Below are 23465 nucleotides of genomic sequence, written 5' to 3' on the forward strand. Positions count from 1 at the left end.
GCCTTAGCTTTAGAAATGGAACAGCACCAAGTATGAGTTCAGTTTCTGTTTACAAGGCAATAATGTGGCTAGCAGAACTGAGGATATATATTACCAGGCTTCTGTTTTCCTGAGTTTCCCACAGGATCCCTGGTCTTAAATTCACCACAGAGAGCCTAAACAAAAATGTTGCATAATTTGTTGCCTATAGGCAATGAATTTTACAGTGGCCTTATTTTGTTTTCTGAGGAACAGCACACTAAAACATTGATTTTATGAACTTTAGCTTTTCTGGATCCTGAAGTAGGCTGGGGAGACCAGCGAAAAGGCGATGTGACAGCCACTTTCACATCCTTTAGTTTTTGAGCTTCACTGTAGATCTTTTCCATCTTGAACTCTTAGAGGTATAGCACAGATTTATTTGACGTACTGTAACACCCACACACCACCAAACCCACTTGTATGTAATTCAGTTTACAACCTGAAAAAGCTCAGGGAATACAGGTAGTTTATTTCTGATGTGTGGAATTCTTCTTTGATCCGTAACAGTGGCTTAAGGTGGTATAGTAATGCTTGGAAGCTTGGATTGCTGGATCACCAACTTCATTAAAAAAAAAAAGAAAAGTTGAAAAGGCAGGGCTATTCATGCAGTCCCTGACATTTCAACTGTTCATTCCAGCCCTTTATATGCCAAATGTTTCTTCCACCCAGATGTTTGTAGACCAAGACGCTGTGGAACAGGAAAGCCAGCAGACAGAATATAGATACCCTATGAAATTCTGCTTCTCAATCATGTCAGAAATGAATTTTCCATTCCAGAGTCAGTAACCCTGCCTAGCAGCTCGTCAGGGTGCAGTAAACCAGCAGTAGACAGTTCCTTTGCTGTGTGGCACCAGCAAGCACCACTAGTGTTCATAGTAACTTGTTCATCACTCCTAGTTGCCACTAATGATAAATACACCGTCTTTTGTTATCAGCTGTCTTTATGAGCACCCCTTTGTGGAAGCAATGCTGGAACGGACAATGAGCATTAATAATAACAATTAGCTCACCCATAAACCTGTACTTCTTGCAACATCACATTTCAAAGAGGTTTTGTCTCCACCCTTCAAGATGATTAAGTGGGAAATGATTTCAGCATAACCTGAACAGGAACATCAACATTTGGTAGCAGGTATTTCTGAGAGTTTTCAAGATTAATACAAGAAAATGAAAGGCAAAATTAAACACATAAACGAACTTGAAAACAAAATGCTGAATAGATATTCCCCCAATATTAATTTTCCCTTAAAAACACATGCGTAACTTCGATGTATTGCTGATACTGTTTCACTGAACAATTTTTGTAGCGCAAGAAGCGCTGCTTATACCATAAGCCAAGAAACAGTAGAAGAGAAATATATTTTAACCAAAATCCATCTTCTCTGGGGTGGCTTTTGTGAAAAACTTTAGTAGTCAATTCATGACATGCAGAGCCATAGCAGTCTCCCAGGAGCAGGGGGGGGCCTGGGTGGAGGAAGTATAACTCGTTTTCTTTTTTGCCTGGGGTGGAGGCAAGTTGGTTGTTCAGCAGGTTATGAAGGTGGGTCCCTGAAAGAAAGCCTACATTTCATGTCAGTCTGAGGAGAAGTAGGAGGAAAATAAGGTGAAAACTTGTGAGGTGAAGATGGAAGGAATGGTTTGAAGACATGCTCTAAGTGTCAGTGAATCCAAAACTGCCAGATTAATCCTGGAAATGTAAGTGTAAAGTTAAATATTCTGTTGGTCGCTTATTTTCAGGAAAGTAGTTGTTTTACTGTACATGTACAAATGTCTCTATGGGCTGATCAGACCAATTTGGTACTAGTGAGCAATTTTTCAGATATGTAGTGTTAAAATAATTTTAATCATGATATGTAAATTGTAAAAGATAGTATAGAAAGATTGGAAAGATTATCTTTTGGTTAACCTATGTTTATTTAATGAATGGATTTTTAGCATGTTTTTAATGTTTATTTGAAATTCTATACATATGATAAAGCACTTGTAGTTTGCAACCTAAATAATGCTTGTGCACTGAGAAAATGTTTTAGAAATAATGTATGTAAAAAGGATTACAATAACATTGTAATCTGAAAAATTATCTTTGTTACTCTGCAATGCAATTCATGCCTTATTATTATCACTTGTCTCATTATTGCAGAATCTATAACGACTTTATTCCTTGTTTATGACATGTATCTTCATTATTAAGCTGATGGTAATGTGAGAATTGCGTGACAATTGTGATACATCATGCTCTAGGGAAAGAAAAGAGTAAGTAGCGTGATGTGATATGTTAGTGGAGATTTGTGATAGCACTTTTGCTGTCCTTTTGTAATTTTCTACTTTGATTACTGTACATTTTAATAAATCACAGTAAATAAAGTGGTTTTTCTTTAAAATTAATATTACAAATTTGGCCTCTAATTAGCAGCTGCTGTTCTTAATGGTCAATATTGCAGAACTGGTGCAGAAGCGTTGAGAGTGTATTATGCTCTGAAGTGAATTTACTCTAAAGCAGAGCAACATTATGTCATACACTGGCTAATCTATTTAAGAACTCGATAAGCAAAATTTCCATTTTCTACAACTGATATAGAAGACACCTCCTCAATTAACCAAACAGCTCCATGGAGACTCAGAGAATTTCCTTCATACCCCATCTTATGTTATTACTGTAAGTGCTTCTGAGGGGACAGTTCAGAGAGCTTTAAATTTCCTGGTGTTTTCACATGATGTCTGGAAACAGAGAAGGAGCTGGGAAGAGAAAAGCTTCTTAGGTCGGGGGCACAGAAATGCCAATATATTCCCTCCTGCTGGCTGTTGAGGGAAGCATATTGCTATAGCAAAGTTATTATTTCTCCCCTGTGCATTGAAAGCTTAGTTAGTTACTCTAACAGTGTGAGAATTTTTTTTTTATATGAATACATACTTAAAATATTATAATCTTAATCTGTTTTCTTGGAACATTTCACTGAACTGGGCCTGAAAACACCATCACTTCATGATGGAGTACTTCATACTTGGGGAATAGTGATTTTGGAAATATTACATACAGTCGTCAGTTCAGTTCAATACTATTTTAAAACAGTAGAGATTTGGCAGTAATCTCAGCAGATAAAACCTAGTGTTGCTAATTAATCACTAAAAGTGCAATCCCAGCCCCAGTGATTTCAACGGGAGCAAGTTCAAGCACCAATATATCCCCTGAAGACACTCAAGTTTAAACAGAGCATAGCTTAAAAGCACAATACCAAACTTCTCTCTCTCTCTCCAAGCCTCCTGTGAACAAAAATAATCTTTCAAGTTTAAAAAAGTGTACTGTAGTAACAAGTAATAGCATTCCTTAAAAGCTTATATGGTTTCCTTGGCTAACAAAGTGCAATCTTTCTTTTACAGCCTGACTTTAATGGAGTTTTTCTTGACTTATGCCACAGACCAATTTCACATTCTTTGGAAAAAAAAACCCTGAAGAGTGTGTAATTTTCACCTATCCAGTAATACCATAAATACAGTGAATTTAAATGTCTGAGCCCCAAAATAAAATGTCTAGAACAAGAAGTAAACATCTATAAGTCTACCTCTGTTGAGTACTTTTACTATCGAGTGTCCTGTTCAAAAAAACACACAAATGAATGATGCCTGGAGAGACACTAATTCTAGAGCTGCTGGTTACAGTTCTAATACTCAGAGGATTTTTTTTAAAATTAAATAATTAGTGTTGAACAAGTGTAAAATCAATAGTAAATAAGATGGGCAGATCCTGTTAAGTGTAAAGAAAATGTGTTTAGATAATAATATTGTAAGTAGAATAATGCCTAAGAAAAGCAGGGTACGACTCCAGTGATGAGGATAGAAAATCCATTTGCTCTTTCTTAAAGCTGAGTGCATATGTGGAAAATTGTTTCGCTTACAGTAACAGTCAAGTTTAACATTGCAGTTCTGACAATGATCATGCAGCTCAGCCCAGGATCTCCAAGAACTACAGGTGGCTTGAATACAGTTAAAACAGTAAGGTTTTCATATGGGCTGTCCATCCAGAGTAACTTTGGCAAGAAAAATGCTTTTCTGCTCAAATGACAGGGGATAATCCAGAAACAGAATAACAAATCCCAGTTTCAAGGAGTGTCTTTCATGCGTAAGTGTTAGGTCAGACAGCAGAGACATGAAATGAAAGCATTAGGAGGTCTCTTCCCCTGATTTATGACTTAAAATCATTGTGAGACTAAATGTTGGGAGAGGCCGCTGATAGAGTGAGTGAGATGATATTCCTCCAAGATTTCCAGGGGGTTTTGTTGTTGTTGTTTTGTTGGGGTTTTTTAATGGAAGACTTAGAGCTTTTTCTTTTCTTCTAGTGATCTTTTTTTATTTGCTGTGTGATACTGGACGCCAGCATCGAAATGGGCAATGAGAACAGTAGCGTGGAAAATCAGGTGAGTGTGACAGTGTGATGGCATTTTATTTCCCTACTAGCCTAGAGCAAACCTTACAGAAAATGCTTTCACAGCCGCTCACCCCACATTTATCTTCTGCTCCCCGTTACGCTCCAATTTAAGTGCCATTAAGGGTAATTGAAGGCAACTTTTTGTTTGTTTTCTTTGGCAGTGACACTGCTCTGTGGCATCAGGGCACTGGGGAGGTGGGTGCTCCCGGGGGCACAGGAGCCAGGGAGGATCCCCACGGGGTGAGCAGGGCTGGCTCATCCCACCTCTCCAGCCGGGGAGCGGGGAACTTCGGGGGGCATCTGGGGAGCAGCCAGGGGCAGCCCCAGCTCCAGGCATCCTGCGTGTCTCTGGAGAAAGAGACAGGCCAAGAAAGGTCCGGGATGTCAGCCCAGCTCAGCGGGGCCGATGGCCAGGCAGGGCAGGACTGTGACAGAGCAGGAGACCAACATCTTATGGCATCGCTGGGGATAACGTCCCCAGGGGGGATGCAGTGGGGTCCTGGGCCATGGGCAGGGTGGGGAGAGCCCCTGGGAGGCCGGCAGTGCCTCTGGTGCCCTCAGAGCCCGGCCACACAATAGCTTCTCCCTGTTCAGAAATGACCTTGCTACGTATATGTGCTGATCCAGGAATTTACACCCATTTTAGAAGGGTGCGTGGTTAATGCATGTTGGTGTTTGGTGATTTATTTTTAAATTCTTGAAATGAAGGGAACCACAAAGCTATGGCTAGTGGTGTACAATTACATTAAAAGTTATTATGTTGATATAAGCTTTAACAAAAGTTGTAATTCATTCATTTCAACAGTTGAAACACCAGGACATGTTTCATCCTCTCTTCTTCCATATGATTTGGTAGATGATAATATGCATTAGGGTTCATTTTTCTTCCACTTCAGGTCTCAGCAGATCTGCTGTACCTTGTGCATTGCGAAGTGGAGACTCTCAAGGGAATCAGTACTGCAAGTCAGACAGATTTTTTCATCAAAAAATTTTTAGAAGAAAAATCTTCTATAATTCTTGGGTTTTCTAGCCAAATTGTATTGTTAGCCCAATATTTGTTCCCCTTTTCAGGACTTGAGAAGAGGGGAATGTGTTAATTCTTATAGCTAAGTAATGAGAATTTCTTTTCCATTGTGTACAACTTTCACTTAGAAAGTATTTGAAAGTCAAATTAATTTCTTCAGGAGTCCTCCTGAGGCTGATAAGACTTTACTTAAAAGGTATTGAATTTATTAAGAAATGTAATAAAAAGCTCTTCTTTTCTAATAAGGAAAGTAAGCTTCTGGTCTCCTTTTCAGGCTGTAAAACAAAACAAAACACCCCCCAAAAAAAGAACAACAACAAACCACAAAGCAAAACAAAATAAATAATAGAAATACAAATTACTTTAGAAGTCACTATTAACAGAGAAATAACAAGAAGTAGTAATAAAATCTTAAAAGCCACTTAAGCTGCTGAACAGCTATTGGAAAAGTATTGCTTGGTGAATAGCGAACATTCATCCAGCCCCTGAAACGTTAAATATGTTCATTTTTAGTCAGAAGTTCCAAATGTAAATAAAGTCATCCTTACACCACCAAGCCAAGCAACACAGCAGGTAGTGGATGATGAAACCAGTTTGCATGGTTTGCATTGCAGAATGTTAGCATCAAGCTTGGCTGTTCTTTTTCTTACGCATCTGCTTCTGGCTGCTTTTTTTTTTTTTTTGACACTGACTGCAAATTTGCAAGGCAGCTACATTAAGTTTTCAGCAAGCTATAAAAAAAATAATCTGGTTTCTTTTAACTTTTTTCTTTGGTAGCAATCTATGCTTTAGAGAAACAGCCTGTATTTGACCCCCTTTGCATGCTGCCTTCCCTTCCAACTCTAACACAATCAAAAGAGCTCAGTGGGTGTTCTTACAGGCAGTACCAATTGACATGGGTTGCTGTTTTTGTTTATGTGTTTATCAGAGAACACCACTGCCCAGCTCTAGCTCTCAGCTGAGTCATCTGGAAGCTGTACGCATGGTTTGCATTAAAGATGGGAGAGCCTCTGCTAAGTTTAGAAATCATTTAATAAGCGGGAAGATCTGTGGAATGAATGTGCTACTATGAAGAACGTAGTAGGCATTTAGAGAAAAAGTAAATACCCAATCTGTCTTGTAAAGACCAGCCTCTGAGGAAAATATAACCTGAATTTAGTAGAAATGAACAAAGATAATGCTTGGATAAAACAAGGCTGGGACCAGCAGGGTATATAACAAAGTGATTTTACATACACTAACCATGTTCTGCTTTGCTGTAATGGAACACAAAGTCCAAACTGCTGAGAAATGTTAGTTTTGTGCCCTGCCCTATTAGAATGGCAAAGCTTGCTTCCAAACAAGGGTCTCTGGCAGTGACACAGCTTGTTTGGCTTATGCTGAATTAAATAGAAGCTATTTTCAAGACAAATTTTCCCTGAAAAGCAAAACTCCACATGAAATGTGTGTAAATTGCAAAAGAAGTAATCTAGAAGAAGAGATATTTTGTCTCAGCTTAACTCTTGAGATCCAGCCTTTAGCAGGGAAAATATGGGGGAAGTAAAGGAGGTATTCTTTAATGGGAAGCTATGAAAAGCACTACAGTTTATGGAACTGGAGAAGGTCTCAGCCACTGTGCTGCCTATTAGACACAACTTTCTTCATCCATCCAAACCCACATCCATTTTGTAGGGATGTTTAGTGTAGAGGAATAGTTTTTGCAGGGATGTTTAGTATAGAGGAATGGCAAGGTCTGTTCTCAGGCTTTTTCCTGACTTTTCTGGACAGCCAAATGTTCAAAAATCATGTCCATGGCTGTAATAAAACGAAAAGGCTCCTAGTTTCATAGAGACTGGTGTATCAGTGCACTTCCTCAGCCCTAGACCTCTTGATAGTCTGGGCTCAGATGCCAGCTAATAAAGCCACACTTACCAACAAAACCAAGCTGACTAGGACCAACAAATCTGCTACCCAAAAAGTCTGACAATGTGAGGCCCATGGGCTGTGGGAAGGAGCCCAGCCCTGCAGCCCAGCCTGGCCCACGCTGCTCCAGGGGTTTGTGCAGATAACTCAGCGACCAGTTCCCAAAGTGACTGTACGTTACAGAATCATTACTGACTTTCATGGCTGTTTTTTATCATGGCCTACTAGAATTATGCTATTAACAGGACATCTTCACTTTCATTTTAAAGGGGTGGTTGGAGGATGTAAAAAACATGAGGAGTTCTCTATCATTGGAAACATAAGCACAACATTTTCTAAAGCTTGAATAGGCTGGATTTTCTAACATGTAATAATTTTAACTCAGGTTTTTAATTCTTGCCACTCAGAGTTCTGAAGAGGAGAGCTGTCATCTTTCACAGCCTCTCTTGTGATTACAGAAAAGTTGAAGTTACCAAGTAATTGTAAAGCTCTTTGAAGGTGAAAACTGCTGCTGAATTGAAATTCTAGCAGCACGTATTTTGCCCCACAGTTGAAGAGGGAATTTCAAAGTCAGTTACACATAAGTTATTTCTATATATTTTGCTTTATCCTTTCTTGCTCTTTGTTTTCTGAATAAGTAGCCAGACAAAGCTGGTTATTCCACATCTATGTTATTGTCCGTTTCTCTTTAAACATAAATTTTAACGTCTGGTTATCTTTTTTGTTCTTGTTTATTTTCTCCTCTGAAATGTGTAAGATAGGCAACACATGCATACTTGCCAGAGGGGCCATAACTTCTGAAGAGTCTATTTGTTTGTCTGAAGCATCACGCTGTGTTCCTGCTGGGGTTTCTCCATTTAATTGTTACGAACAAATCTGACTGCTGCACATTCTGCAGTTAATATTCTGCGTCATTACTTTCCCCATATTTCAACTTCCTTATGCCTAAGCGAAAGGATGGATTTAGTTTATTGGCACGGTTCTTCTTTCAGATTATGGGGATCAGCGGAGAATGCACTGGGCACATTAGCAGCTTCCCAGCCTTCAGTCTCCGTTCCCAATGATGACAACCAGGCAAACTCCTCTGAGCTCTGGTGCTCATACTGTGTGTTTACATACTTTTTGAATAGTGAAATAACATCTGTAAACATTGTTCAGTTGGGAACAAAAATACATTCCCAATTTTCTGCATAATAATTTTGCCTATAGCAATTTAATGAGGTATGCTGTTACCCTACACGGGCTTTCCTTTGAGTTTGTTCTGTCCATGTGACTCACCATTTTTACTCTTTGAATTATTATTTTCTTTCGTTTTTCCTTCTGTTTCATCCCTTGCACACTAGGAGCGCACAGGAACAGCAGAATCATTCCACATCCTTCCAGTCAGCATTTGCTCACAACAGGGTGTCGATGGCAGGTGGCCGCAGGCCAGCATGCCCATACTGATGCTTATGTAGTTCTAGCATAGCTTCAGCCACCACATTCACTCATGCTTACTTCCAATGATAATTCCAACTGGTCCAATATTCTATGGTGAATAATGCCAAAGATTTGTTTGAATTAACACAAAAAGAACATTGTCTGTTTTCAGATAATTTATACGTCCATTTATGCAAATGCAGCAAACTCTGGGACACTTCTCACTGCAGTGAATAATTATACTTGTTCTCATCTTCCCTGTGAAGCAAGGAGGATGAAAGAAGAATAAAGATTCAAAGTTGTGATGGGGTTCTTAATTTGAAAGTGCAGTGAAAAGGAAGTTAGATGACTATTCCTTCTCTTCTGAATTAAAGGTTAAAGCTTTCTTTGGATCTGTAAAGCCACCACCATTTCTAATGAGAAATGTACATTTATGGGTACAGATGAAAAGGAAAAATATTTTATATTTATAAAGAGCCTCTATAATTATTTCCCCTATTTCTCCAATTAGAAATAGGGTGAAAATGTTGGACCTACATTTTCCACAGCTATGGGTAGTTAGAAATTACTAGGCAAGCAAACACTGTTGGCTGGGGAGCACAACAGAGTTTAGAACTCAGCTTGGAAATAATTTTACCAATAATACTTCAGATGACTCTAACAGCATCTTCTCAAGTGTTTTATCGTCAGGCTGCTAAGAACCACTCATCAGAAAGCTGCTTTAGCTAAAATTATATTGACTGAAAATTGCAAGTTATGTGCTGAAGACTTTTTTCCCCATGATCACCAACTTTATTCTCTCTCTCTCCTGCTGTATCTCATACACCTGCCATCCTTAAGAAAATAATGTAGGTACTCAACAGGCCTTCATCCAACTGTCAGGAAAGGGACAAAGGAAAATAAGCTGCAGCAAGACTAGTGGAGTTACAAGGATAACTGTGAATTTTCCTTTGCCTACTGAACACAGATCACATAAACAGATGGGAAGATTAGGTTAACCAGAACCATGAAGCCGGTTACACAGCTATGCTTCATTTCGCCCAGCGCAGACTCATGCTACATATGTTCAAACAGACCTAAGGCTCAAACATAGCAGCAAGTTGTTGAGAAGATACTTATGTTGACATTACAAGGATCTGAAGATAAACAGTTGAGTGCCCTCAGTGGGTTGGAAGAGTCATAAACACGAACAATGAAGCCTGAAGGTTTGAATTGCTCTTGCTGTAGCCAAGAGGAAGTTGTGTATTCTGTGAAGAATGCTAAACCAAGGATAAGATGGTGATTATATATAACAATACACACATACATGCACGCACACCACACACATCCCCGTGTTTATTTTTACATTTGCAGCCCAAATCATTTCAGCAGGTATTTCTCAGGAGGGAAAACAACCCTTTTTCTCTAAGAAAAAGTCATAGGTACTTAAAATAGAATGTTGTCACTGGAATTTTTCAAATGCTATTGTTACCATATGACACTTTGCTCTGCTTCTTGTATTTGTTAGAAGCAGATTAAATGAGATTTCCATCAAATGTGAATTTTTGCATTCCTTTCTCTTTCGGGATTTTAATTAGAAAAGGCATGAACTTAAAGTTCAACTCCTGCGAGAGACAAATAAACCAAGCCAGAAGCAATAGCAAATTACACCCTGATTAAAAAAATAAATAAAAATTGCTGCAATTGCAAAATTCTATATGGAATCTCCCTTAAGGAAAGAGTCTGCTTTTTGCATCTGATTATGTCATAATTACATCCAACTAATTAAGTTGTTGTGATGTTTGGTAAAAAAAAAACCAAGAAGTGGTCATGATGGTCATCCCCTTCTCTAAACTGCTGTATTCCAGCCACTCTCAACAAGGGCAGGCCCTGAATAGTGCAGATTGCTGCACAAGCTGTTTATTAAAATTGAGTCCCCTTGTGATATGACAAAACCATCTTTTAGTGTAATTCTTCAAATCTTAACTGGCACATGGAGTTCAAGTCTGACTCAGTATGTCAGGTACCAATTTGTTACTGTCCCGTGATCAGTAGTTTTTCTGGGCAGTCTTTGCTGATTTGATTGAATTGCTGGTTGTTAAAGCAATATCCACTCATTATCTAATTTTTATCTATTTTTGGTACCATTTCTCCAAACGATGGAGAAACAATGGTTCTCCAAGGATATAAAGATTGAAAAATCTAATATACTACTCAGTTACTGTACCTGCAGAACAGCAAGAAAAACAAAAAGCAAACAAGTAGCTCCTAAGACCCACTCTGTCTTAAAAAATTGCAACAGCCATTTCAAAAATATGATTTCCCAACCATATAACCTGTGCAATTCTGGGTTTAGAAAAAGGTAAGCTTTAAAATTGTTCTTCTATCCACTTTTCTGACACAGACTGGGTTCTAGAAATCAATACCATATTTCATTGGTATTGAGGTCCAGTAGGAACCGGGGTGTTAGGCAAACTCATTCAGGAACTGCTAACTTGCTTGTTTTAAGCATCGCAGCAAGCCGTTTTCTGGCGTCTCCATTCCATTTTCAAGGACTGGATTTAATGCTGAAGTACAATAAAAATAACGAGAACAGCCACCTGACGAAGGCTGTGGGTGAACATCTTTTCACTCCTTTTCTCTGCAGCCAGTCCTGCAGCGAAACGAGGAATTGCTGCAGAGTATTGGGGTGCGGATTCCCACAGAGCGCCACGTGCACGCTTTTCGATGCCTTTCTGCCCGGCCACACATGTGCGAGGCGTTTGGCTGAGGCCGTGTGTGGGCCACTGTCCCTAACGGGGACCATGGGTCCGTCCTCCCGATGCGGTCAGCTTGGCGGAGGATGCTGAAACCAGAGCCCGGGTGCTGCAGGGCTGACCTTTGCTCTGCGTCCCGGCGTTCACCTGCACCGCCGCAGCCTGAGCCCCATCCCCGTGGAGGAGGTGGTGGCTGGGAGGGAATGGACCAACACTTCTAGTAGGCAGACTGTAAAAAACCCTAGTAAAAAAACCCTGATTGGTAATGGAAGACGTGGAGAAAAATAAAAGGTACGTTCTGGTTTATTGATTGGGACTTGTAAAGGCTTGTTCCTGCTTCCCCCCCAATAACCAGAGGGAGTTAGTGAGAATGGAAACTTAATGTAACTCTTCAAAGATTGCTTCCAGCTAGTCAGAGCTATGGCATGTTCCCACAACGGCTATAAAAGGATGTGTGTTTAATGGAGGAATGTTGCAGAGGACAGATGGGAAAGGAAGCAACTTTTATCGAGAGAAAGGAGAATCAAACGAAGTTCGCTTATTTGGAGGGGTTTGAGTATGAATGGGAGGTTTTAAAACCAGACTCATTTTGTGTTTTGTGATCAGGAGCCTGGTGGCTCGTGGAGAAACACGAGGCTTCCTGACTGGCTGTAACACAAGGTTGTGGCAGTGCCCGACGCTGTTGCTGTGGCTTTGAACCAGGAGGGGAGAGTCAGGGGTTTGGGAGCTGAGCTGTGAACAGGCTCCCATGTAGCGTTAAAGGAATTTCTTTCTGGTGTGATAACTTTAGCCAGTGTACAGCAGTGCAAATAATCCTTTTGGCTATGGTCTTAATGGAGTTCTTTTTTCTTTTTTTTTTTAATTTTTAAGGTCCTGTTCAAAGTCATCAGGAAAACAAAGCAATTCTGTAGATTTACTTTGTGTTCTTGTGGAGTTCAATGCTTGTGGAAAGTTTTAATGCAAATTACATTCAGGAGAATCAGTTTTATTCATTTAAATACCATGCTGGCTTCAAGGAAAAAAGTATAAGCTGTTTTGTTTTCCTTCTGTTGTTTGTATGCTCTCTGTGACAAACTTGGTTTGTTTGTTGTTGGGGTTTTTTAATTAACCTAGACTTAAAGGAAAAAATTGCAGAGAACATCTGTATTCTGATTTTTAATATCATTTTTAATATAATTATTTCTTTAAGTCTTTCAATTATGTAACTTTTTCAGAATCCTTTTCGCAAAGGAGTATGCTACATTTGAAACGGATATAAAGCAAATTTAACTGCAAGCTTCTGTAGTAAATCACTTCAGAGGCTGTATGTGTTGAAACCTCAAAAGTAATTTATTTAACAGCAGCTTTCTGGTGATACTTTTGAACAAAACATAGTCTTTCTAATTGTTTTCACAGATGTTAATTAAAAATAAAAAAGCATGCTCTGCAAAGCTGGTTCAGCACCTGATTTGCATAGCTAGCTTAAATTTTTAAAACTTGATAGAGAAATTGAATTATGTTTTTCTGCTGGCTGGCATAGATTCACAGAGTATGTTCTTTTGTGATGATTAATATGTTAAATGGAGAAGGTCGATATATAAAGCTTTCCTATATCTTGGAATATTAGTAGTTCCTTTTAATTTAAATATCTACATTACTATTTAATTTAAATATCTACTTTACTATTTATTTTAGACTATTGTTAAAGTCTTTCTTTGGGCTTCTTTTGAAAATATACTTTCCTGGCCATGTGTGTTCTTGCCTTACAAGAGGGCAACTTTGGGTTTTGACCATTCAAACACCTGACAGCCTGGAAAGAAAGAGAGCGTCAACAATTGAAACTCCTCTCGGCTCTAACAGGAGCTACGCTTCAAAGATTGGTTTAATGTATTTTAAATTTGTGCATGTTCATAACTGGAAGAAAAAGAGTCAGATTTTTCTGTGGCCAGTGACAGTTGCTTAGGGATAGCTGGGAGATGAGCTATAACTTCTTAAACATTAGATCCCTGAAAGCACAAAGCTAGTTAAAGTCAAAAAAAGTCAAACTCAACCAACACATGAAACACCCCGACCCCACCCAACAACCTATGGAAAATGTTAAAAGTAGTCTTCAAAATAGTGCACATAACTAACCTGTTTTGTTGTGATGGTTCTCCTTGCCATCTCGATCTGCCCCTCCCAGTGTGTTGTTGTTTAGATGTTAGGACTTGGTGTAACACTGATAAAATCACTGGGACATGGGCCCTTCTCTGTGTCTAATGTGGAAACATCCTAGTTTGGATGAGATGAGGTGTACAGGTACAGCAGGCACATAAATGTCTATATTGTGTAGTTAACTTGTGAAGTATGGAGATTAATAGTAAAAGCAAAACCCAGCAAACTTCTACCAAAATTATTCTGGCCCCAAAGTGTTCTGGGAAGTGTCAGACACAGGGAGTCAATGACAAATTAGCCTGACTCCATGTTACAGTTTCAAACTGTCCTGAAATAATTGTACTGCTGGGTTGCAAGTACCCAGCAGATGTAACCACTGCGTTAGGTCTCCTTGTATTTGTTAGTGCTAGTAGAGCGTTCCTAGAATGTGCGATCGGATTTATTATCTGACAGGCTGGAGAATAGCGTTTCTTTCTAATGCCATAACTGAGCCCACATTGCTGATTCATTACTGGTTATCACGTGGCTCGTGGGATGCGTGGCTCTGCGTGGCAATCCAAAGGAGACTGGTTCTCTGCACGGAAAGGGGTTTTACTTGAGAGATTTGTGTGCAAGAGGCATCCCTATTACGCTGTGGCTCCACAAGTGGGATGACTGCAGGTCAGTAGAACAGAGGATTGTAACCTAAAGGAGCCCTTTGAGTTAAGCGGCTGATCTTGTGAAAGAGAGATTAATTAGAAGCAATGTGCGGGTACTAAGAGTGCAGTAGGTTAATGACTTAATTCTTTCCCGTGTTCCTTTCTGCTAGGGAAGATGACAGAGGCTTTAGAAGAAGGAGGCAAAACAGGCAGCTCTTCATCTTCTGAAGAGACCTCTGAGGTATTCCTCCTGCCTAGCACCCAAATCAGCTGAAGAAAATTTGCTGTGGTGGTAGCAGAAAGGAAGAAAAATAAAGAATTAGTTCTCACTGCTCTTGCCAACTGCTGGAGGCACCTGGACAAATTTGTAAATTGGCCTAATTTCTTGGGGTTCTTTGTGTGGTTCTCCCTACCCTCCCTGCCCTGCTGGGAACGGAATGGAGGTAATTTTTGTCTGCAAGTGGCTTCAAAATTATTTTCCATTTGTCTGCTACTGTGAGGCCCATCTCCCAGACTGACCCAGCTGCAGCTCTCGCAATAATCCATTGACAGAGCACGGCACCGCAGCACCTCACATGGCTTGTTCTGAGTTTAACAACCCGCTGCCTTGCTCTTGGCCTGCTTTCCTGGTGGGTCAAGGCCAGTGCATGCTCTGCAGACTGACCCTCCGTGGGGTTGGGCCCATCTAGTTGAAGGAGTTTCTCTTCCGCCAAGATATTACTACCCCCACCTCGGCTTGCTGTGTTTTCTAAACACTAACTGGCAAGTGGGGCAGGCTCTGGGGTGTGGGCACAGTGGTGGTCTGTGAGTGGCAACTGGGCTGTGGATGTGCTCCAGCATGATCCCGTATGGCGGCAGAAGTCACTCTTTTGGTTGGTTGGACTTTTTTTCCCTGATAATTAATTTAATCATGCAATTTTTTCATAGTTCTTTCTATCTGCACACGTGTACGCATGCCGAAATAAATTCTCCGTGCAAACTTTCTCATGCAAACAAAAGCAAGGCTGCCCAAAACGTAGCACCAAAAGCAAAACAGAGCCCTGTAAGATAACTAAACTCTATTTTTATATTTTTTTTTTCTGTCTGGAAGAAACAAATTTCCTTTTATAAATCTTGATGTTCTAGTATTTTTTTGCCATATACTGTGGTTTTGGGGCCAACATACATACTTAGATGAATATTCCAAATGCCAGATGTCAGCACATGCTGGGTAAGTGCTTAATAATCATGAAACCAAGAGCCCTTGGTCTATCCCAGCGGAAAGCGGTGTGATAAAGAAGACTTCTGCAAACAAAGCTGTAGAGAAGGGGTTCCTCCAGGGAGAGGCAGAGGATATGAGAGTTAATCAAATTTGCCTTAAGTCTAAAGGAAGTCTTTTTATATTTTCAGTCTGCCCTGACCTTTTCAATTGCTCATTACATAGGCTTTTCTTGTCCACTGGGTGTCTCTCATTCCTGGCTCTGATCACAAGAAGCCTTTGCTTCTTGAGAGCACGCCATGTTCAGAGAAGTGTAATTTTGTAAACAACAGCTTTCTGCAATTTATTGACTACTTCTAGAACAAAATAAACCAAAAAACTGAGAGGAAAAAAACCCCAAGAGATTAGTTGGAATTGTGTACTGTGCTTTTCATCTATGACATTATTCTGAAGTGGTTCTCTGGTTGTCAGTACATATACTTATGTGTCTACTTTAAGTCTGCCTTAGGCTTTTTACAATTACAGTTCAGAATTAAAACAACAGTGGCTGTATGTTGAGGGTGATCTGATGAAGCAGTTTTCCTTCTCTTTCACTATTGCTTGATGTGTCAGAGGATTTGAAAATTAGCTTCTTCATTCAGATGTTATTTTTGCTTTACACTTGTTTCTCTCCCTTTTTTTTTTTTTTTTTTTTGTTACACTTAACATTCTCAGCTACTGTTCCAAGCAGCTCTTACCAGCTTTTCTTTGCCTTCTCAAGATACTTCTGCCCCTTGAAAAATTCAGTAGGAAAGTGTCACTACCTGTTGTAAGCAGCCCCGTAAGTGTTGTAGAGTCCCAGGGATTTGCTGGCACACCACGGGTCACAGCCTGGCACTTGCACAGGACTCTTTTCCTCCCTGGAGCAAAATCAATAGTTTGCAATAGAAACAAAACAAAACAAAACCCCACTCATGTAAAGGCATGTTGTCATGGATGGAGATCCTGAGTAAATATTTACCTTTGTGAAGAGGTGATGCAGCATTACCACATTTGTGTAACAGCACTTCTGTAGACATTTACTACAGAAACTGCAGGATTTCCTGTAGCTATTATTATAGAAAGGCAGCCTGGTGAAGAATCAGGCCCTCCCTTTTAGTTCAGAGGCATTTGGAGCTTTGTTGAAGTGGGAGGGAAAGAATCTGGACTTGGATTCAAGTGCTGGGTCTTGACTGACGTTGGCTTTATCTCTAACTTGACTCCAGAGATACTGATAATATTATGAATGTCAATGTTTATAGCCTGTTTCCATCCTTTCTCATTTTAAACTTGCTTAGCAAGGAAGCATTTGCCAGGCTTGGAAAAAGAGAAGATGATACCCTCCTTGGGTCAGTAAAGGCCCTGGCTGCTTTAGAACAATTGTTGCATTCTTCTCTCCCTGTTCTTTTCCTAGTATTTATTTATGGCTCAACCACTTCCTTCTGTTTTTCTGTCGTTAAGAAAAAAAAATGGCTTGGCTTTGGAACCTGCAAGTTCCATCAAAGTAGTGAAATCTACCACAGAAGTTGTCCGTCAGTAGGCAGAACAAAACTCCTTACGTTTATGTATTCTCCAAAATAGCAGTAGCTATTTAAATTGTTCTTTTTTCATTCCAGAGCGCTCCACAAGATTCAGAATTAGGTGAACCTCCTGGTAATGGGCACGGTTTAAAAAGAAGCCCTCAGGAAAACAGCATAGAAAGATGTGGAGGGCAGGACATCTCAGATCTTCTTCCTGCTGCTGTGCAACTGCCTGAGAGCATATCCCCATCAATTCCAGAACGTACAAGGTAAGAAATGAGGTTTCTTCCTCTGAATAGAATTGAAGCCCTGCTGCTGTTGATAGCTGGAGGCTGTTCATTAAGTTTCTGTTCTTGTGTAACTGATTTTCAAAATCTATCATCCCGATGGATGATGATGATGATGAAGTCTTTAAAATAACCTGACAAAACAAGACAACTGACTGTTTCCCACACTGACTTTCTCGCCTTACTGCATAACTACAAACTAGACTCCAGCTGTTGTAGTAACCCTTGACCTAAACTTCCTATGCTTTTTGCTCATACTAATAAACTCTCATCTGAGACAGAGAAACACTGAGGAGTCTTTTGTAGTCATATGTGACTGTGAAGTAAGATATAACTGTAAGCAATTGCAAAATGCCGTGCTCAGCTCTGTATAACAATCCTACTAAAAAGTACCAACTCAGCTAATATTTATTAGCCTTGCACTCTTCTAAACATCTTAAAATTCACCTGATTAAATAAATAGGATTACTTTCAGAGTTAAGATATTCTTCAGTTGCTGTTAAGGATGGCAGGAGGTAACGTAATCTCGATTTTATTAAATATTCCAAAGGGAATATTCTGTCTGAAGCATTAACCCTTTTCACTTGAATACCTGAATTTTCCTATGCTACTCGGGTTTTCATCTCCTGCAATGAAGAAATTATCTGATACCAGCATGTTTCAACATAGGGCTGAATACTTTTGAGATCATCAATGTTACCTGGGACAGAATGATAAATACAACTTAGAAGGAGAGGCAGTAACTTGCTGTTAAATGTGTAGGGTTGTTGGCTGTGTGTACCTTTTAAAGTGTTTTCGTGAATTTTCTTTAAGATTGAAGAATTCACTGCGGAAAGATTTGCCACATCCTTTTTAAGTGGAGCATGTGAGATTTGGGTCTTTTTCTGTTTCTACCACCCCTGGGTACCATTTTTCATTGACACTGTCTTTGAAAGATGTAAACTTGAGAAATTAAAAACAAAACCAAATGATAGTCAAACAAAATATTTCAAATGCTGTTAAGTAAATGCTACCCCAGGCGATAATCTCTTCTCCTTTTTTTTTTAATGTGAAATTATGAAGATTAAGCATTTCTTTACCGAGAGGGGGGTCAAACACTGGAACGGGCTTCCTAGAGAGGTGGTCAATGCCCCAGGCCTGTCAGTGTTTAAGAGTCTTTTGGATAATGCCCTTAATAGCATGTGTGGAATTTTGGTCATCCCTGAAGTGGTCAGGCAATTGGACTAGATGGTTATGGTAGGTCCCTTCCAATTATTCTATTCTATTCTATTCTATTCTATTCTATTCTATTCTATTCTATTCTATTCTAAAATTACTGACATCATGGAACAGTTTGTGGCAGTTCAAGTCCAAACGCAGGTATTAAGTAAGATAATAATTGACCCCATCAGGGAAACTTAGAGACATGACATAATCTAAAAAGATTTACCAAGAAAAAGCAGCTTACTTTCTGAAAAGGGACAGTTTGGCTGTGCTGTGGAGCTCTTACAGTTCAGTAGGTTGTACACACACAGGAATATATTTACTGTTAATTTGATTTCTTCTGATTGCCACTAACACATCTTAATCATCTACTGAAAATCATAAAGTCTGAGCAAGACTGCAAAGCCAATTTACAATGATAAAGGTATTTAGGCTTGAAGCGAAGAAATGTTGCACTTCTTTCCTAGAGACGTATGACTATTTCTTTTCTAACGTGGCATCACTTTGCTGTCTAGCAGTGGGTTTATACATGAAACAGCTCTTCCATGGATGAGTTCCTCATGTCTTTGACAACGTCTCTCCATTTTCATGTCAAATTAGGAAAGCCATAGATGTCATTCACGCTAGTCAGAAAAAATTGAGTTTGGAGTTGTGATGTAAACTTGGACAGGGTGAGAATTTTAGATGCATATTTTGTTCATTTGTTATTTCAGTTAACAAATACTACATGTATCCTCTAGCTTCTAGTTTCTCTTGGCAGTATTGTGCATAATCCCTATATTGTATGTGTGTGTAATGGTGAGTAACCCTGCCGTTCTACTGAAGAAAATATAATTTCTTGTAAGCTACCTAAAACATGATGCATTCTGTTTTGTGACAGTAACATTGTGATTTTTTGCTATTGTTATCAGTACGGTTATATTATGGGAAGGGGGAAAAAGTTAGAGAGGGAATGATGAGTATTACTAAGTGCTGAATTTTGTAATAGGCCTGTCATGACTACCATTCCTGAAAATTAGAGTTCTTTCTGAAACTGCAGAATGACGGGTATTAGACTGTGTACTTAGAAGTGCAACACCTTCTGTTACCACCCAGATTGGGAGCCCTGGGAGTTGTAAAGGTTTCATGATCCCCTCGGGTTAAATTAAGGTGAAATGACACCAAACAACTGGTTAAAATGTTTTACTTGAGGTAGAAAAAACTTAAACTTAGCAAAGGATAGTAAGTGATGTGGCTTCTTATTGATAAACCTATAAGAAAGAAAATAAAGGAAAGGAAGGGAGAGAGAGCTAAAGAATCTGTATCACCACCCTGGGTTCCAGCGTTATCTCAGGTCCAGTAATCTTGAGTGGTGGGTGCACACCCAGCAATGTTTTCTGTCATCTTTTAAGTTCTTCTTCAGCCGATTTGCATACTAGACAAGGAGAGGTGGGGTTTCCATGAGCTCATTAGCATGAGAGACAAGGAAAGGTGGGGCATGGGTTCTGCACGTGTGTTGAGGAGGGGTGGGATGCATTAACCCTTTGGTGTTGTGGTTGTGATCTCCACTGCCACCTTTACCTTTCCCCCAGTAACTGGTTTTCACTGACTTCATGCTTCTTGGCCAGCCTCCAACCTCTGGCTCCTTCTGGGGCAGATGTTTCCCTCTTCCCATTCCTGTAGCTCTTCTTCAAGGGCATAGTGCTCGCAAGGCCTGTATGGTCTATTCAAAGTGTCAAACTTAAATAGTAGAGCAAATATTTACCTTAGAAGATCAGTGCAGCAAACAGCTCATGAATGTTGGAGGCATTACTCCTTCAGTTCCACACACCCATACACCCTCTGACTGGCAGCATTTGTACCAGCATCCCCCTAATGCAGTGTCTGTGCCAGCTGCTTCTGCAGTGCCTCTATCCTGTCAATGAAACATCAGCAGAACTTACCTCAGAGGGCTTTAACTGCATATTTTCTTTTTGCCTCTCATAAGGCATCTCTGTACAGTTACTTTTTTGTTCACCTTTTAAGGAAGATGCACACACAACTTTCTCTGATGGCTGCCTAGAACGACCCTTCTAACTAGGGTTAGGAAACTGTCAGGGACAGTACCACTGCGAAATGCTCGAAATGGAAAATGTGTTTTCCACTCCCTGACCTAACACTAACCCCCAGGAGCGAAGCTTATCAAAGCAATTAATCTCTCTGAATTTAATTTTCTGCACCTGCAAAACGGGTATAGAATATGCATGGTGTAGTACACTAAAGAGTAAGAGATTCTTAGATGTTGCCAGAAAGCACCTGGAAGTATGCAGAGACTTAAACTTTCTGACATGTTTGCATTTGTGGAATTGTAAGGAATTCAGGTACATGAGATCAGCAGGGCCCCACCTAAGAGCCTTCTATCACTTCTGTGATGTTTGGTTCATTTTTAAAGTTCAAAATACATAAAATCGAGGAGGGGACTTGGGGGAGGACAGTTTTTACCCTGGTCAGCGATATCTTCCTCTACTTTTGACTCCAAGGAAAAAACAATAGGTGACAAAATCATATCAAACAGCCAGGAATGAATATCCATGCAGCAGGATTTTGTCACGCTCACCCAATCATCTGGTGAAAGCCATTCTTGATGAAATGTGAGTGTGGCTGCAGCTAGGAAAGAGGGATGAACATTTGGGGGGGGTTTTGGTGGTGTGAAGGAGAAAGTGTCGGCTTCAAGTTGCTCTTGTTGGTCAATATGGGAGACCATTTAGTACAGCCTGCAGACAGATCTGTACCACTGTTGATACTGGAAGGACATGGTAAACTTCCCAGAGCCTCAGCACCTGAGCATTTGACCTCAGACCTGTAGAACTTATCATTGGTCGTGCGTCTTCGTAGGGGTGGACCTTTGTATCTTCATCCTGTGGGCAGAGTTGGGCAGTCCTGCCACTGAAAATAGCCTGTGTGGAAAACAAAGCTACAGGGTCTTGGCTTTAAACACAACAGGGCATGGCCTGTCTTACTGGTGGAGACTCCTGGTGGAATTTATTAAACATGTTGAAAAACTTATAAGCAAGTTCTGTTCTTTCATTTGTTTGGTGAGATTGGTGGAGCAGAATTTAACCCTCAAGTTGTTGTATCCATGTTATTCTTTTTCAAAACTGGACGTTCTTCATAACGATGCTTTAGCATGCTGTAGTGTCGACGGATAAAGCCCGGGTATCAAGAATAACACCAATATGATTTGTCAGCTTGATCCCATTTTATTAAGTACAGAGCATCTTATATACTATTAAGGCGTAATCGCATACAGCTAAACAAGCTGTGATTGGTTCTAAGCTACTGTCCACACAATATAACTCATATCTCATTGGTACAACGCGAGAAGCACACGCAAGAAGCACGAGCCTATGGACCTCCTACTCAATGTTTCAACTTCACTCCATATCTCTAGTTAAGGAATTTGCTAAACAATAGCTCTCTATGCAGTGGCAAGCCAGAGAAGAACATTGAACAGTGAGTTCTTACACAGAGGCAGCTAGCAGAGAGTTTCTCATGTCGGTATCAAGGACCAGGTGGCCGTTATCTTCCAAAAACTTCTCTACACTGTAGGACTCAGAACAGGAGCTTTTCCAAATATTTCTTTTTAAATCTCAAAGTAGCAAGCATCTCTGCTCTTCCTACTGTAGTGATGGTAAAGATAACTGGTTAATAGAATCTGCTTTGAAGCCAGAAGTCATCCAACAAGGAAGTGGGCTAGATAATTTTCTCTCTGTGGGTCTGGATTTTAGTGGAGGCACAAGTTCAGGCTCCAGCCACAAGCAGGTATAGGACTATTAAGCATGAATGGAAAAATAACAAACGCACGAGCTGAGGTGGGGTATGTGGTGGTTTACATTATCATGTGGCCTATTGGAAGACTGTGTTAACCGAAAAAGCAAGTAGTTCCACGCTGAAAAACAATGGGCTGAGTACAGCTAATTAACACAAGGCTACGCTGTCGCCCACCCAGCGCATTAGAGCTGTCCAAACTGCTGTCAGAACGGGGCAGTGGTAATAACACAGACTGTGGGGTGGGGTCTCTTATCTTGAGTTTTCAATATTTGTGGTTTGGCTGCTGCAAGTGCACTCTTGCCTTTTTTTTTTTTTTTTTTTTTTTAATATTAGCGTAGGCATGTTATACTGTTCTCCGACCAATTTGCTTTTTTTTTTTTTTTTGAAATGCATTGCTCAAAAATGGCACAGCTGCTGTTCTTTAGGGGTTCCTTTTTAAAATATGAGTACCAAGAACACGTAGACTTATTCTAGCTGGCTAGAACAGCTTTATGCTTCAGCATGCAAAATTATGACTCTTGTGAGAGGAATGTTACATGGATGAGTCAGCTTGAAGGGATTCATAAGATTCTTGTTTCAGGAAACATATTAGATGGGCAGGAGCTCAGGCAATTACTTTTTATGTAGCCTTACTCCTGAAACTGCTGGCACATGCCTGTTTTGGGTGGCTTCTAAGTTATATCCTGCCAAAAAAGAAAGAAGACAATAAACGGAAAATCTTTGAAGTTTCAGATTCCAGGCTGTTTATTTTTAACTCGCTCCCCTATGCTGCTTTGAACGCATCTTTTCCACCCTGAAGTGAACTCTTAAACTCTTAAGAGCATATGACCTGCCATCCTCGGATGGAATATCGCTGTGTGGAAAACTACCATGTTTGCTTTTTCCAGTCTTCTGGGTGGCTTTCTTCCATCCTTCACAAATTGTCTCAGTCACTTTTAAATTCTTATGTTTTGGAATTCCAAACGTCTGTAACACTCAATTTTAAAATACTCTGTTTCAGTCCTTTTTTTTTTTTTTTTACGTGTTTCTCACTAGCCCTGTATGCTGAAAAGTAACTGTCAGAAATCAACCTGTAAACTTTCCACGTGAAATAAAAGTGCTGAACAACTAGAATAGTTAACAAGCCTTAGGCTTTGCATTGATGTCTGCGTGGGA

General features: G+C 40.0%; 1 protein-coding gene across 1 annotated transcript in view; it reads left to right on the plus strand.

The window, feature by feature from the left end:
- Positions 1 to 4385: 4385 nt before the first annotated feature.
- Positions 4386 to 23465, plus strand: part of TACC2 (transforming acidic coiled-coil containing protein 2) — a 138529-nt gene continuing 119449 nt past the window's right edge. Inside the window, exons 1-2 of the mRNA XM_074907890.1 lie at positions 4386 to 4433; positions 17128 to 17300. Of these exons, the coding sequence (XP_074763991.1) occupies positions 4401 to 4433; positions 17128 to 17300 (206 nt within the window). The 5' untranslated portion in view covers positions 4386 to 4400. The remainder of the gene's footprint in view (positions 4434 to 17127; positions 17301 to 23465) is intronic.

Source organism: Athene noctua, chromosome 5, assembly GCF_965140245.1.
Source record: "Athene noctua chromosome 5, bAthNoc1.hap1.1, whole genome shotgun sequence".
Taxonomy (NCBI): Eukaryota; Metazoa; Chordata; class Aves; order Strigiformes; family Strigidae; genus Athene; species Athene noctua.